The sequence below is a fragment of the Zosterops lateralis genome, assembly GCF_965231275.1.
Source record: "Zosterops lateralis genome assembly, chromosome: 33".
Taxonomy (NCBI): Eukaryota; Metazoa; Chordata; class Aves; order Passeriformes; family Zosteropidae; genus Zosterops; species Zosterops lateralis.
This window is the reverse complement of record NC_139793.1, coordinates 3,178,167-3,194,500: the sequence shown is the minus strand read 5'-3', so window position 1 is coordinate 3,194,500 and position 16,334 is coordinate 3,178,167. Positions and strand designations below refer to the sequence as shown.

At 59.2% G+C, this 16,334-nt stretch overlaps 1 protein-coding gene across 2 annotated transcripts in view; it reads right to left on the bottom strand.

The window, feature by feature from the left end:
- PHF8 (PHD finger protein 8) overlaps positions 1–14,656 on the bottom strand; it is a 30,124-nt gene extending 15,468 nt beyond the window's left edge. For both annotated transcript variants that reach the window (XM_083881372.1, XM_083881373.1), the window contains exons 1-11: positions 14,348–14,656; positions 12,866–12,951; positions 12,230–12,338; positions 9,770–9,930; positions 8,819–8,960; positions 7,677–7,863; positions 6,510–6,672; positions 4,320–4,407; positions 3,450–3,556; positions 693–784; positions 280–369 (exon numbers count right to left, since the gene is read on the bottom strand). In XM_083881372.1, coding sequence (XP_083737498.1) covers positions 280–369; positions 693–784; positions 3,450–3,556; positions 4,320–4,407; positions 6,510–6,672; positions 7,677–7,863; positions 8,819–8,960; positions 9,770–9,930; positions 12,230–12,338; positions 12,866–12,951; positions 14,348–14,445 — 1,323 coding nt within the window. In that variant the 5' untranslated portion in view covers positions 14,446–14,656. The remainder of the gene's footprint in view (positions 1–279; positions 370–692; positions 785–3,449; positions 3,557–4,319; positions 4,408–6,509; positions 6,673–7,676; positions 7,864–8,818; positions 8,961–9,769; positions 9,931–12,229; positions 12,339–12,865; positions 12,952–14,347) is intronic.
- Between the last annotated feature and the right edge of the window lie 1,678 nt (positions 14,657–16,334).

The following is a 16,334-nucleotide window of genomic DNA, read 5'->3' as shown; positions in this document are numbered from 1 at the left end:
GTGGCTCCCAGTAACTCCCAGTTCCTCCCAGTAACTCCAACACCTCCTCAATACCCTCCCAGTGCCCCCCAGTGGCTCCCAGTGGCTCCCAGTAGCCCCAAAATCTCCTCAAAACCTCTCCCAGTGCCCCCCTGTTCCTCCCAGTGCCCTCCCAGTCGGTCCCAGTGCTCCCCAGTGCCCCCTAGTCCCTCCCAGTACCCCCCAGTGCCCCCCAGTCCCTCCCAGTACCCCCCAGTGCCCCCAGTTCCCTCCCAGTCGGTCCCAGTGCTCCCAGTTCACCTCGGCCAGCCGGATCTCCCTGCCCAGTTCCTTGACCAGCTGTCCCGGCCGGACGGTCTCGGGGATCTCCTGCTCGTGCTCTGCCAGGACCTGGGGGGGAAAGGGTTAAACTGGGGGAGACCCCAAAAACCTCCCCCAAAAATCTCCCCCCCAAAAATCTCCCCCCTAAAAACCTCCCACCCCTGGGACCCCAAAAACATTCCCCCAAAATCTCTTTGGATCCCCCCAAAATTCCTTTGGAGCCCCTCAAAATACCCAGGGCCCCCCAAAATCCCTTTGGATCCTCTCAAAATCCTGCTGGAGGCCCCAAAATTCCCCCAAAATCACTCTGGACCCCCCAAATCCCTTTGGATCCCCCCAGAATCCCCCCAGAGCCCCCCAAAATCCCTTTGGAGCCCCCAAACCCCCCAGACCTCTCGGCGAGTCCAGGCTCTGAAGGCTCCTGTCAGGGCTCGGGCCCCCAGCACCAAATACGCCGCGGGGTGTCGGCGATTCTCCCGCAGCCCTGCGCCCCAAAAACACCAAAACTGGGATGGGAAATCCAGAGACACCTCAAAAACCCCAAATTTGGGGATGGGAAACTCAGAGACACCCCAAAAACCACAAATTTGGGGATGAGAACCACAACATCAAGGTGGGAAACTCAGGGACACCCCAAAAACCCCAAAATCGGGGATGGGAAACTCGGGAAAACCCCAAAACCCACAAATTTGGGGATGGGAACCACGGGGACACCCCAAAAACACCCAAAAATTGGGGATGGGAAACTCGGGAACACCCCCAAAAACCCCAAAATCGGGGATGGGAAACTCGGGGACAGCCCAAAAACCACAAATTGGGGAGGAGAATCACAGGGAAACCCCAAAAACACCCAAAAATTGGGGATGGGAAACTCAGGAAAACCCCCAAAAACCCCAAAATCGGGGATGGGAAACTCGGGGAAACCCCAAAACCCACAAATTTGGGGATGAGAACCATGGGGACACCCCAAAAACCACAAACTGGGGATGGGAACCACAGGGACACCCTAAAAAACCACAAATTGGGGATGGGAAACTCAGAGATACTCCAAAAACCACAAACTGGGGATAGAAACCTCAGGGACACCCCCCAAAACCCCCAAATTTGGGGATGAGAATCACACGGACACCCCAACAAACCACAAATTGGGGATGGGAAACTTGGGGAAACCCCAAAACCCACAAATTTGGGGATGAGAACCACAGGTACATCCCAAAAATCCCAAATTTGGGATGGGAAACTCAGGGACATCCCAAAAATCCCAAATTTGGGGATGGGAAACTCGGGGACACCCCAAAAACCACAAATTGGGGATGGGAAACTCAGGGAAACCCCAAAACCCACAAATTTGGGGATGAGAACCACAGGGATGTCCCAGAAATCCCAAATTTGGGATGGGAAACTCAGGGACAACCCAAAAACCCCAAAATGCGGGATGAGAACCACGGGGACACCCCAAAAACACCCAAAAATTTGGGATGGGAAACTCGGGGACACCCCAAAACCTACAAATTTGGGATGGGAAATTCAGGGAAACCCCCAAAAACCCCAAAATCAGGGATGGGAAACTCGGGGGAAACCTCAAAATCCACAAATTTGGGGGTGAGAACCACAGGGGGACCCCAAAAACCCCGAATTTGGGGATAAGAATCACACGGACATCCCAAAAACCACAAATTGGGATGAGAAACTCAGGGACACTGCAAAAAATCCCAAATTTGGGGATGGGAACCTCAACATCAGGGTGGGAAACTCAGGGATTCCCCAAAAATCCCAAATTTGGGGGTGGGAACCACAACATCGGGGTAGGAAACTCAGGGACACCCCAAAAACTCCAAATTTGGGATGGGAAACTCAGGGATTCTGAGGTTCACGCAGAGAGTGGATGAGAACCACAAAATTGGGGTGGGAAATGCAGGGAAATCCCAAAATAGGGGTGGGAACCACAGGAACATCCCAAAATTGACATGGGAAACTCAAGGACGTCCCAAAATCGGGATGCAGATGCTCCAAAATTTGGGATGGAAACCATGGTTACACCCCAAAATTCCCAAAATTGGGATGGGAAACTCAGGGACACCCCAGAATTGGGGGTGGGATCCCCCTGAGGGGGAGTTTGGGGATCCCCAACGCCTCCTTGATGTGTTTAAAGCCCCCCCAGACGGGTTTAAACCTCCCCAGATGAGTTTAAAGCCCCTCTAGAGGGGTTTGAACCCCCCAAGACACATTTAAAGCCTCCCCAGAGGGGTTTAAAGCCCCCATAAATGAGTTTAAAGCCCTCCCGATGGGTTTTAAACCCCCCAGATGTGTTTAAATCCCCCCCCAACACATTTAAAGCCTCCCCAGATAAGTTTTAAGCCCCCCCAGACACATTTAAAAAAAAAAAAACCAGAAGGGTTTAACCTCTCCAGGTGTGTTTAAAGGGATCTGAAGCCCCCCAAAACATGTTTAAACTCCTCCCAGGTGTGTTTAAAGCCTCCCCCAGACACATTTAAAACCCCCCCAGAAGGGTTTAAACCCCCTCAGGTGTGTTTAAAACCTGCCCAAGTGTGTTTAAATCCCCTTCAGACACGTTTAAAGCCCTCCCAGAGGGGTTTAAAGCCCCCTAGATGGATTTAAAGCTGCTCTAGATACATTTAAATCCCCCACAAATGGGTTTAAAGCCCCCTCAGACCCATTTAAAGTCCCTCCAGAGGGGTTTAAAGCCCCCCAGAGGGGTTTGAAGCCCCCCCAGACATATTTAAATCCCCCACAAACAGGTTTAAAGCCCCCCTAGATGGATTTCAAGCCCTCCCAGATGGATTAAAAGCCCCCCCTGAGGGGTTTAAAGCCCCCCAGACATGTTTGAAGCCTCCCAGATGTGTTTAAAGCCCCCCCCGAGAGGTTTAAAGCCCCCCCAGAGCAGTTTGAAGCCCCCCCAGATGGGTTTAAGCCCCCCCCAGACTAATTTCAAGCCCCCTAGATAATTTAAATCCCCCACGAATGAATTTAAAGCCCCCCCAGACCCATTTAAAGCCCCTCCAAATGTGTTTAAAGCCCCCCCAGAGGGGTTTGAAGTCCCCCAGACCCATTTAAAGCCCCCCTAGATGGATTTAAAGCCCCCCCCAGAGGGGTGTGAGGCCCCCCAGCCCCCCAGGAGGGGCACCCACCTCGGAAGGTGTCCAGCAGGTGCCTCCCCACGTACCAACAAACCGTCTCAAAGTTGGGGAACTTGGCCAGGTCGGGAGTGTTGAGGCGGCGCTGCAGCTCGTACGCCCTGGGGGGGAATTTTGGGGGGTTTTGGGGGGGGGGGGTTGGGGGTCATGGGCACCTCACAGCCCTGCTGGGCTGAGGGTCCCCCAAAACTGCTCTGCAGGCTCAGCAAAAGCCCCCCCAAAATCCTTCCAAAGCTCCCCCAAAACACACCCAGAACCACCAGAATACCTTTAGAACCCCCAAAAGCCCCTCCCTGCACCCTCAAACTTCCCCCAAAACCTTTTGAAAAGCCCCAAATTCTCCTCCAGGCCCCCAAACTCTCCCCAAAGATACCCCCAAAGCACCCCCCAAACCCTTCCAAACCCCCCCCAAACCCCAAAAATACCCCCACAGCCCCTCCCTGCACCCCCAAACTCCCCAAAGCCCCCCAAAACCCTTCCAAAGCCCCCTCAAAACACCCCCAGAATCCCAAAAACACCCCCAAAACCCCCAAAATCCCTTCCCAGCCCTCCCAAACTCTCTCCAAAGCCCCCTCAGAACCCCCAGGAGCTCCTCCAAAATCCCACAAAGCCCCTCCCTGCACCCCCAAACTGCCCCAAATCCCCTCAGAACCCCAAAAACCCTTCCAAAAACCCCTCCCCAGCCCCCCAAATCCCCCCAGGACCTCAAAAAATCCTTCTAGAAACCCCCTTTCCACTCTCAAAACCCCTCAAAGCCCCTCCCAGCCCCCCCAAACTCCCCCAAATCTCCCCAAACTCTCCCCCAGCCCCCCTGGAACCCCCCAAATCCCCTCCCAAGCCCCCCAGAACCCCCCCAGGCCCCACCGGAGCTGCATGCCGATGTTGAGGCTGTGCAGGAAGTGCCCCCCAAAGGCCAGAGAGTCCACGGGGGTCAGCACGGCGTGGATCCACCCTGGGGGACAGCACAGAACTAACTGGGGGGACTGGGAGCACTGGGGGGACTGGGAACTGGGGGTACAGCACCAACTGGGAGCACTGGGGGGACTGGGGGCACTGGGAACACTGGGGGGACTGGGGGGACAGCACAGAACTAACTGGGGGGAATTTAGGGGACAGCACCCAGCTGGGAGCACTGGGGGAACTGGGAACACTGGGGGCACTGGGAACTGGGGGGACAGCACCAACTTGGAACACTGGGAACACTGGGGGGACTGGGAACACTGGGGGAACTGAGAATTTGGGGGACTGAGAACACTGAGGGGACAGCACCAAACTGGGAACACTGTGGGGGCCTGGCGGAAGTGGGGGGACTGGGAACACTGTGGGGACTGGGGAACACTGGGAGAACTGGGAGCACTGGGAATTGGGGGGACTGAGAGGACTGGGAACTGGGGAAACTGAGGAAACTGGGAACGGGGGGAACTGGGAACACTGGGAGAACTGGGAACACTGGAGAAACTGGGAGCACTGGGGGAACTGGGGGCAACTGGGGGGACAGCACCCAGCTGGGAACACTGGGGGAACTGGGAACACTGGAGAAACTGGGAGCACTGGGAATACTGGAGGAACTAGGGGAACTGGGAGCACTGGGAATGGGGGGAACTGGGAACACTGGAGAAACTGGGAGCACTGGGAATACTGGGACTGGGGAACTGGGAGCACTGGGGGAACTGGGAGCACTGAGAGAACTGGGAACTGGGGAGAACTGGGAATTGGGAACACTGAGAGAACTGGGACCACTGGGACTAGGGGAACTGGGGGGACTGGGAGAATTAGCAATGAGGGAACTGGGAACACTGGGAGAACTGGTGCTGGAGGAACTGGGACCACTGGGACTGGGGGAACTGGGGGAACTGGGAGCACTGGGGGAGCTAGGGGAAATGGGGATAACTAGGAACAGCGAGAGAACTGGGGGAACTGGGACCACTGGGACTGGGGGAACTGGCAATGGGGGAACTGGGAGCACTGGGAAATGGGAGAACTGGGCAGATGGAGAACTGGGGGGACAGACATGGGAACTGGGAGCACTGGGGGAACTGGGGGGAGGCACTGGGATCCACTGGGAGCAGTGTGAGGGAGCACTGGGAGCATTGGGAGGGCAGTAGTGGCTTGCTAGACACCATTAAGGAAGGTTTGGGGTTACTGGGAGCAAACTGGGAGTTACTGGGAGCTGCAGGAGGAGCTGCAGGAGGAGCTGCAGGAGGGCACTGGGATCCACTGGGATCTCCTGGAAGAGGGGAGTTGCTTGCTGGACACAATGAAGGAAGTTTTGGGGTTACTGGGCGCAAATTGGGAGGCACTGGGAGGGGCAATGGGATCCACTGGGATTCACTGGGAAGGGGGAGCGGCTTGCTGGAGACTCTTAAAGAAGTTTTGGGGTTACTGGGAGCAAACTGGGAGCACTGGGAGGCACTGGGAGGGGGGAGCAGCTTGTTGAGGAAGTTTGGGGGTTACTGGTGGTACTGGGAGGGGGCACTGAGAGCACTGGGAAGGGAGCAGTGGCCTGCTGGAGATCCTTAAGGAAGTTTTGGGGTTACTGGGAGCTACTGGGAGGGGCACTGGGAGTATGTTTGGGGCTCTGTCCTTTGCACAGGTGACACTGAGGTCACATTTGGGGTCTGGCTGTGGCACAGGTGACAAAAGTGACACTGAGGGTGTGTTTGAAGCTCTGTTCCTGGCACAGGTGACACTGGGGGTGTCTGTCCCTGGTACAGGTGACACTGGGGGTGTGTTTGGAGTGTCTGTCCCTGCACAGGTGACACTGTGGGGATCTAGCCCTGGCGCAGGTGACACTGGGGATGTGTTTGGGGGCTCTATCCCTTGCACAGGTGACACAGGTGACACTGGGGATGTTTTTGGGGCTCTGTCCCTGGCACAGGTGGCACTGAGGCCATGCCCAGGTGTCCCCCAACCCCCAAACCCTCACCTGTGGGAATGAAGAGGGTCTGTCCCTTGCACAGGTGACACTGGGAATGTTTGGGGGGGGGGGGGGGTCTGTCTCTGGCACAGGTGACACTGAGGCCACACCCAGGTGTCCCCCAGCCCCTCACTCACCTGTGGGGATGAAGAGGGTCTGGCCCTGGCGCAGGTGGCACCGGAAGCACCGATCCACCTGGTCCCCGAAGAAGAGCTCAGGCTGGTTCCGGGAGCTGCTCCAGGCCTCAAACAGAGCCAGGTTGGCGGCAGAGGGACGGGCCAGGTAAAAGATCTGCTCCCCCTGGGCACAGGTGAGGGCACAGGTGAGGGATCTGCTCCCCCTGGGCACAGGTGAGGGCACAGGTGAGAGATCTGCTCCCCCTGGGCACAGGTGAGGGCACAGGTGAGGGATCTGCTCCCCCTGGGCACAGGTGAGGGCACAGGTGAGAGATCTGCTCCCCCTGGGCACAGGTGAGGGCACAGGTGAGGGATCTGCTCCCCCTGGGCACAGGTGAGGGCACAGGTGAGGGCACCGGTAATGGGTGGGATGTAGGACAAGTGACAGTTGGGACAGTGAGGTGAGAGGTGGGATTTGGGACAGGTGAGGGGCAGGTGTGGAGCAGCCCCCCCCATTTATCCCCCCCTAAGCCTCCTGCAGCCAATTGCCCCCACAGTCAACGTGGAAATTGCTGTAGCCCGACACCCCCAGCCCCAATTGCCCTGAATCCCCTACAACTCCCCTCGAATCACCTCTAAACCCCCCAAAACCCCCTAAACCCCCCCAAATCTCCCCTCATACCCTGAGAACGTGGTGCCAGGCTGAGGTGCCAGCGCAGTCGATGTGGAAGTCGCTGTAGCCCGACACCCCCAGCCCCAACTGCCCCAATTCCCCTATAACTCCCCCCAAATCCCCTATAAATACCCCCCAAACCCCTCTAAACCCCTCTACAACTCCTCTAACTTTCCTCAAAACCCCTCTAAACCTCCCAGATCCCTCCCAAAAACCCCCCTTATACCCCAAGCATGACGGTACCAGTCTGAGACGTCACCGCAACCGATGTGGAACTCAATGTAACCACACACTCCCAGCCCCAATTCCCCAAAAAAACCCCAAATCCCCTATAAACCCCCCAAAATCCCCCCCGATACCCTGAGGACGTGGTGCCAGGCGGAGGTGCCAGCGCAGTCGATGTGGAAGTCGCTGTAGCCCGACACCCCCAGCCCCAATTCCCCCAAAAACCCCCCAAATCCCCTATAAACCCCCTCAAAAATCCCCAAGACCCCCCCAAATCCCCCCCCCGGTACCCTGAGGACGTGGTGCCAGGCGGAGGTGCCGGCGCAGTCGATGTGGAAGTCGCTGTAGCTGTCCCTGGCCCCCATCAGGCAGAACTTCTGGACGCTCGGCCGCTCCCGCGCCGACTCCCCCGGCCACAGGTTCTCCACCCACGACAGTTTCCGCACGATCCGAGGGGTCTGCACCAGGTTGGACAGTCTGGGGGACCCAAAAATGGGAGGTCAGGGGTTAGGGACGCCAAAAAAATGGGGGGTCAAGAGTTGGGGAAGCCAAAAAAGGAAGGGTCAAGGGGATGGGGACCCCAAAAATGGGGGTCAGGGGTTGAGGACCCTAAAAAATGGGGGGTCAGACCACTAAAAAATGGGAGTCAGGTGTTAAGGAGTCCAAAAAATAGGGGGTCAGGGGTTGGGGACCCTAAAAAATGGGGGGTCAGGGGGATGGGGAGCCCAAAAATGGGGGGTCATGGGGTTGGGGACCCTAAAAAATGAAGGGTCAGGGGTTGGGGACCCCCCCATGGAACCGGGGGTACCCCAGGGTGGAAATGATGCAATGGGATCTGGGATTTTGGGATCTGGGATTTGGGAGGTCCCTGCGGTTGGAGGAGGGAAGATTTGGGATTTTGGGGTCCCTGGAGGGAAGATCTGGGATTTTGGGGGTCCCTGGGGTTGGATGAGGAGGAAAGGGGGAGGCACTGGGAACACTGGGAGTGACTTGGAGCACTGGGAGGAGCTGGGAGCACTGGCAGGGACCAGGTAGCACTGGGAGACACTGGGAGCACTAGGGAGCACTGGCAGGGACTGGGTGGCACTGGAAGGAACTGGGAGTTACTGGGAGGGAGCACTGGGAGGCACTGGGAGCACTAGGAGAGACTGGGTGGCACTGGGAAGGACCAGGAGTTACTGGGAGGCACTGGGAGCACTGGGAGGTGCTGGCAGGGACTGGAAGGAACTGGGAGGCACTGGGAGCACTAGGAGGGACTAGAATGATGTGGGAGCACTGGGAGGACTGGGAGCCCTGGGAGGGGGCACTGGAGGCACTGGGAGGGGGCACTGGGAGGAGCACTGGGAGGAGGCACTGGGAGGACTGGGAGGGGGCACTGGGAGCCCTGGAGGGGGCACTGGGAGGGGGCACTGGGAGCACTGGGAACACCCACCGCGTGTCGGAGAACTCGAGGCCGGTGACGCTCAGCACTCGCTCGCGCCGGGGCCCGCCCAGGTAGGACACGAAATCCCCAAGGCGCATCCTCAGCTCGGCCTGGCGGCCGGCGTCCAGCACTGCCACCACCTTGTCAGCACCTGGGGGCCCAAAAATATCCCTGAGTGCCCCAAAAACATCCCTGAGTGCCCCAAAAACATCCCTGAACATCCCAAAACATCCTCAGCTCGGCCTGGCGGCCTGCATCCAGCACTGCCACCACCTTGTCAGCGCCTGGGGACCCCAAAAACATCTTGAGTGCCCCAAAAACCACCCCAAAACCATTCCTGAACATCCCAAAACATCCTCAGCTCGGCCTGGCGGCCTGCATCCAGCACTACCACCACCTTGTCAGCGCCTGTGAATCCCAAAACATCCCTGAGTGTCCCAAAAACCACCCCAAAAACATCCCTGAGCACCCCAAAACTGGCTGGAGGGGCCCTCAAAATCCCCTGGGACTCACCAATGTGGTGCAGGACATCAGAGGGGGTGAAGGTCTAGGGTTGACCCTGCCCCTAATGTGGGGTCCTGGGAACCCCTGACCCCCCAGACACTCCAAAAGCCCCCTCAGACACTCCAGAAGTCCCCCCCCGGCCACCCCAAAGCTCCCCAGACACCCCCAGATCCCCCCTGGATTCACTGACAAAGTGCAGAACATCGCAGGGGTGAAGATCTAGGGGTGGCCCTGCCCCTCATGTGAGGTGCTGGGAACCCCCGACCCACTCAGACACCCCCAAAATCACTCCTAGACCCCCCAAAACCCCCCAGACTCACTGATGTGGTGCAGGATGCCTTGGGGGGTGAAGGTCTAGGGGCGACTCTGCCCCTAATTGGGGGTCCTGAGGACCCCCTGACACCCCTAGACCTCCCAAAATCCCCCCAAAATCCCCCCAAAGCCCCCCAGACTGACCAACGTGGTGCAGGACGTCGCGGGGGGTGAAGGAGGGGGGCGGCAGGGTCATGCCCAGCCCCTCGTGCCGGGACACCAGGATGGGGACGCTGAAGCTGTTCTCCTCCAGGTACTCCACGGTCAGCTGGGCCCCGCTGGGCTTGAGGAGAACCTCATCCGCACTGGGGGGCAGTGAGGGGGAGTGAGACCCCCCTGAGACCCCCCTGAGACCCCCTGACCCCCCATGAGACCCCCTGACTCCCACAGGGACCCCCCCAACCCTTATACAGACCGCCCAACCCCTATAGAGACCCCCCAACCCCTGATCATCAGCTGGGCCCTGCTGGGCTTGAGGAGCACCTCGTCTGCAGTGGGGGGGGGGGCAATGAAGGGGGAGTGAGACCCCCCAGGAGTGATCCAGGACCCCTTGAACCCCACAGGGACCCCACAACTCCTACAGGGATCCCCGTGTTCCTATAGGGACCCCCAGCCCCTGACCATTGGCTGGGCAGCAGCAGCACCTTGTCTGCACTGGGGGGCAATGAGGTGGGTGAGACACCCCCAAGACCCTCTGACCCTCACAGGGACTCCCTCAACCCCTACAGGGATCCCCCAACCCTTACAGGGACCCCTCCAACCCCTATAGGGACCAGGGACCTCCAGCCCCTGACAATTGGCTGGGCTGCAGTAACACCTTGTCTGTACTAGGGGGGCAATGAGGGGAGGGTGAGACCCTCCCTGGGACCCCCTGACTCCCACAGGGACCCCCCAACCCTACAGGGATCCCCCTGTTCCTTTAGGGACCCCCAGCCCCTGATCATCAACAGGGCCACAGCAGCACCTTGTCCACACTGGGGGACAATGACCCCTGGGAGTGACCCACACCCCCTGGGAGTGACCAACACCCCCCTGGGAGTGACCCACACCCCCCTGGGAGTGACCAACACCCCCCTGGGAGTGACCAACACCCCCTGGGAGTGACCCACGCCCCCTGGGAGTGACCAACACCCCCTGGGAGTGACCCACACCCCCCTGGGAGTGACCAACACCCCCTGGGAGTGACCCACGCCCCCTGGGAGTGACCAACACCCCCTGGGAGTGACCCACACCCCCCTGGGAGTGACCAACACCATCCTGGGAGTGACTGACACCCCCTGGGAGTGACCCACGCCCTCCCGGGAGTCACCAACACCCCCTGGGAGTGACCAACACCTCCTTGGGAGTGACCAACACCCCCTGGGAGTGACCAACACCTCCTTGGGAGTGACCAACACCCCCTGGGAGTGACCAACACCCCCTGGGAGTGACCAACACCTCTCTGGGAGTGACCAGCACCTCCTTGGGAGTGACCCACAACCCCTGAGAGTCACCAACACCTCCTGGGAGTGACCGACACCTCCTTAGGAGTGACCAATACCCCCTGGGAGTGACTGACACCCCCCTGAGAGTGACCAACATCACCTAGCCCAACTGACACCACCTGGGAGTGACCAACATCACCCTGGGAGTGACTAATACCTCCTTGGGAGTGACCAACACCCCCCTGGAATGACTGACACTCCCCAGAGTGACCAACACCCCCCAGGACCCCCTCACCATCCACTGGGTCAGCAGCACCTTGTCTGAGCTGGGGGGGAACAGGGGGCCCTGGAGACCCCCCAGGACTGACCAGTGCCTGGACTGACCCTCACTGGGATTGACCCTCACTGAGAATGACCAATACCTGTGACTGACCATCTCTGGCACTGACCCACACCTGGCACTAACCCTCACAGGTACTGACCCACACCTGGGACTGACCATTGTGGCACTGACCAACACCTGCAACCGACCTACACCTGGACTGACCTCACTAGGACTGACCAACACCTGAGACTGTCACACCTGGCACTGACCCCCACCGACACTGACCATCACTGACACTGACCCACACCTGGGACTGACCATCACTGGGACTGACCATCACTGGAACTGACCTCCATCTGGGACTGACCAACACCTAGAACTGACCTGCACTGGGACTAATCCACATCCGGAACTGACCATCACCAACGCTGACCTACACCTGGAAGTGACCATCACTGACACTGATCGTTACTAGGATTAACCATCACCAGCACTGACCCACACCTGGACTGACCTTCACTAGGACTGACCATCACTGGCATTGACCAACACCTGAAACTGACCCACACCTGGCACTGACCCCCATGGACACTGACCCACACCTGGAACTGACCATCACCAGCACTGACCATCACCGGCACTGACCCACACCTGGAACTGACCGTCACTGGCATTGACCCACACCTGGAACTGACCATCACTGGCATTGACCATCACCGACCCACACCTGGAACTGACCATCACCTGGCACTGACCCTCACTGACACTGACCCTTGTGGGCACTGACCATCACGGGCACTGACCCCCATGGGCACTGACCATCACTGACACTGCCCCCCTGTCCCCCGCCCTCACCTGGGGAAGGTGCGGCCCCGCAGCTCCCGGATGAACTGGGCACTGCCGGTGCGGGCCGGGCGCCCGGGGTCCTGCTCCGGGGCCTTCGGGGGGCCACGGCGCCGCTTCACTGCGGGACAGGGACAGTGAGGGGACAGGGACACACAGGGACAGTGTGGGGACAGGGACAGCCACAGGGACAGCGGGGGGACAGGGACAGCCACAAGGACAGCCACAGGGACAGCCATGGGGACACAGGAACAGCGTGGGGACAGGGACAGTGTGGGAACACAGGGACAGCCATGGGGACAGGGATAGTGTGGGGACACAGGGACAGCCACAGGGACAGCGTGGGGACAGGGACACACGGGGGACAGGGACAGCCACAGGGACACGGACAGCATGGGGACATAGGGACAGCCTTGGGGACAGGGACACACAGAGTCACCCATGGGGACAGGGACACACAGCGACATAGGGACGGTCACGGAGACAGAGACACACCAACATTTGTGAGACAACTGGGACACCAGTGGGGACACAGGGACACGGGTGGGGACAGTGACAGAAGGCTCCCACTCCCCCCATCCCAGTCCCTCCCAGTCTCCTCTGACAGAGAGCAAGCCCCAGTCCCCCCAGTCCCCCCAGCGCACTCACTGACGGAGGGCCCCCTGAGCACGGCGCACTGGGGACAGTGGTACAGGTCGATCTCGGCCGCCGCCTCCTCCTCCACCCCCACGCAGCTGTGGGGGCACCCCAGTAACCACCAGTGCCTCCCAATAATCACCAGGCACCTCCCCAATAACCACCAGTGCCTCCCAGTAACCACCAGGCGCCTCCCCAGTAACCTCCACCACAGCCCAGAACTCTTTGTCCCTCCCAGTAATCCCCAGTTCCTCCCTGACTCCTTCCCAGTACACCCCAAGCCCCTCATGGACCCTCCAGTGCCCCCCAAAACCCTTCCTAGTCCTTCCCAGTACACCCCCAGACCCTTCCAGTACCCCTGGACTTCTCCCAGTCCCTCCCAGTTCCCCCCTAATCCCCCCCAGAACCCCTCAGTGCCCCCCAGACTTGCCCCAGTCCCTCCCAATCCCCCCCAGCCCCGTCCCAGTGCTCCCAGTCCTCCCCAGTACCTCTCAGAATTTTCCCAATCCTTCCCAGATACCTCCCAGTGCCCCCCAGACTTGTCCCAGTACCCACCAGATACCTCCCAGTGCCCCTCAGATACCTCCCAGTCCTTCCCAGTACATCCCAGACTCCTCTGGGTCCCCCCCAGTACCTCCCAGTGCTCCTCCATCCCCATCCCAGTGCTCCCAGTCCTCCCCAGTGCCTCTCAGACTTGTCCCAGTCCCCCCGGGACCTCCCAGATACCTCCCAGTCCCCCCCATGCCCATCCCAGTGCCTCCCAGATTTGTCTCAGTCCCCTCCAGTCCTTCCCAGTGCCTCCCAATGCCTCCCAGCCCCATCCCAGTGCTTCCAGTCCTTCCTAGTGCCCCCAGACCTGTCCCAGTATCCCCCAGCCCTTCCCAGTGCCTCCCCCCAAGTACCTCCCCCCATCCCAGCGCTCCCAGTCCCTCCCAGTGCCTTCCCATCTCCATCCCAGTGCTCCCAGTACCTCCCCCATCCCCATCCCAGTGCTCCCAGTGCCCCCCATCCCTGTCTCAGTCCCTCCCAGTGCCTTCCCATCTCCATCCCAGTGCTCCCAGTGTCCCCCTATCCCCATCCCAGTGCTCCCAGTGCCTCCCAGTGCCATCCAAATCTGTCCCACTCCACTCCAGTCCTTCCCAGACTTTTCCCAGTACCCCCCAGTCCTTCCCAGTGCCTCCCCCCAGTACCTCCCAGTCCCTTCGCATCTCCACCCCAGTGCTCCCAGTGCCTTCCCCATCCTCATCCCAGTGCCTTTCCACCTCCATCCCAGTGCTCCCAGTCCCTCCGCATCCCCATCCCAGTGCTCCCAGTCCTTCCCAGTGCCCCCCAATCCTCATCCCAGTGCTCCCAGTGCCTCTCCATCCCCATCCCAGTGCTCCCAGTGCCCCCCAGTCCTCATCCCAGTGCTCCCAGTGCCTCTCCATCCCCATCCCAGTGCTCCCAGTCTTTCCCAGTGCCTTCCCATCCCCATCCCAGTGCCCCCAGTCGCACCTGCCATGGAACCAGTCCTGGCAGGCGTCGCACTCGATCATGAACCGAGTCACGTCGTAGGGCAGGCGGCACAGGCAGTACACGGGCACCGAGGCCATGGCCGGGCCCCGGGGCGACCCCCGCCCCCCCCTGCCCCGCCCTAGGGACCCCCGCGGGCTGCCCCGCCCCGGGACATCGGCACCCCCAAAATACCCGCAAAAAAACCCACCCCAAAAATCAAAAAATGGCTTCAAATCCCCTCAAAAACGGCCTCAAAATCGCCCTAAAATAGCTTCAAAATTCCCCTTAAAACAGCCTCAAAATCCCCCCAAAAACAGTGTCAAAATCCCCCTAAAACAGCGCCAAAAGCCCCCCCAAAAAAACTCAAAACCCCCCCAAAATAAAAAAAACCTCAGAACCCCTCAAAAACCGTCTCAGAACCCCTCAAAATTGCCCTAAAACAGCTTCAAAATTGCCCTAAAACAGCCTCAAAATCCCCCCAAAAACCCCCTCAAAAAAAAAAAACCCAAAAATCAAAAAAACCGCCTCAGAACCCCTCAAAAACGGACTCAAAATCGCCCTAAAACAGCCTCAAAATCCCCCTGAAACAGCTCCAATAAGACCCCTAAAACAGCTTCAAAACTCCCCCCCAAAAATAACCCAAAATTAAAAAACCGCCTTGACCCTCCTCAGAAACAGCCTCAAAAATTGCCCTTAAAACAGCCCCAAAATCCCCCTGAAACAGCCCCAACAAGACCCCCAAAACAGCCTCAAACCCTCCCCCAAAAAAAACCCCAATAATCAAAAAACCACCTCAGACTCCCTCAAAAAACAGCCTCAAATGCCCCCAAAAAAGCCTCAAAACCCCCCAAACACCCCCCAAAAAACTGCCCCGCAAAAAAACCCTTCTCAGTAACACCCCCCCCAATATACTCCCTCAAAAATAAATAATACCCCAAAACCAACCCCTCAGCTGCTCCCCAAAACGCGGCCCGCGGGAGGCCCTGAGGGGAATTTGGGGGACACGAAAAAAAAAAAAAAAAAACAAAAAAACCAAAAAAATCCTCCACGGGCCGGGGACACCCCAGAACGGCCTGAGGAGAATTGGGACCCCCCTCAAGTATTTAATGAAGAGCTAAAATCTCCCCTAAAAGGGTTTAAAGGTGTTTGGAGCCCCCCACGAGGGTCACTCGGGATCTGGGGGGGGGTTTAGGGCTCAGAGACCCCAAAAAAAGCTCCCGCAGGGTCCCCTCGCCCCCTGAGGAGTGTGAGGAGCCCCGGCCGGGCCGCAGGGCCCGGGATCCCCTCTCCCCGCGCTCTGGGGTCTCCGAGACCCCCTAAAAACCCCCGGGACACCCCAAAAAGCTGTTGGGGATCCCCAAAAAGCCTCTGAGCCCCCCCAAAGGCCGGCGGGACCCCCCCGAGGCCTGCGGGACGCGGCGAGGCCTGAGCCCCCCCCACCGCCACCTCCCGGCCAGGCCGCGGCCCGCCCCGCCAAGGCCCGGCGCTTCTGGCGGCCGCTCCTCCGCCTCCGCCCGGTGGCCGCCGCCGCTGCCGGTGCCGGGCCCGGTGCTGCCGCCGCCGCCGCGGCCTCTGCGCGCTCCGGGCCGCCCGGGAAAGTTTTATTCAAACGCGGAAACGGGGAGGGAGAGGGCGGGGCTCGGGCGCCATTTTGACCGCGTCGCGCCGCCATCTTGGGAAGGGCGCGGGCGCCATTTTAGGAAGGACGGAACGACCCCATTGGGTGGGCGGGGAGTGGGGCCGCCATCTTGAGTGTGGTGGGGCCGCCATCTTGAGTGTGGTGCGAGGGGCGCCATCTTGAGCGTGGCTAGTGCTGCCATCTTGAGTGTGATGCAAGTGACCCGGCCGCCATCTTGAGTGTGGCGAGCCCGCCGCCATTTTGAGAGTGGCGCGCACCAAGCCAGGCCTTTTATTATTTCTTAAATTTCAAGACTTTTTCTTTTTTTTTTTCTTTTTTTTTTCTTTTTTTTTTTCTTTTCTTTTTTTT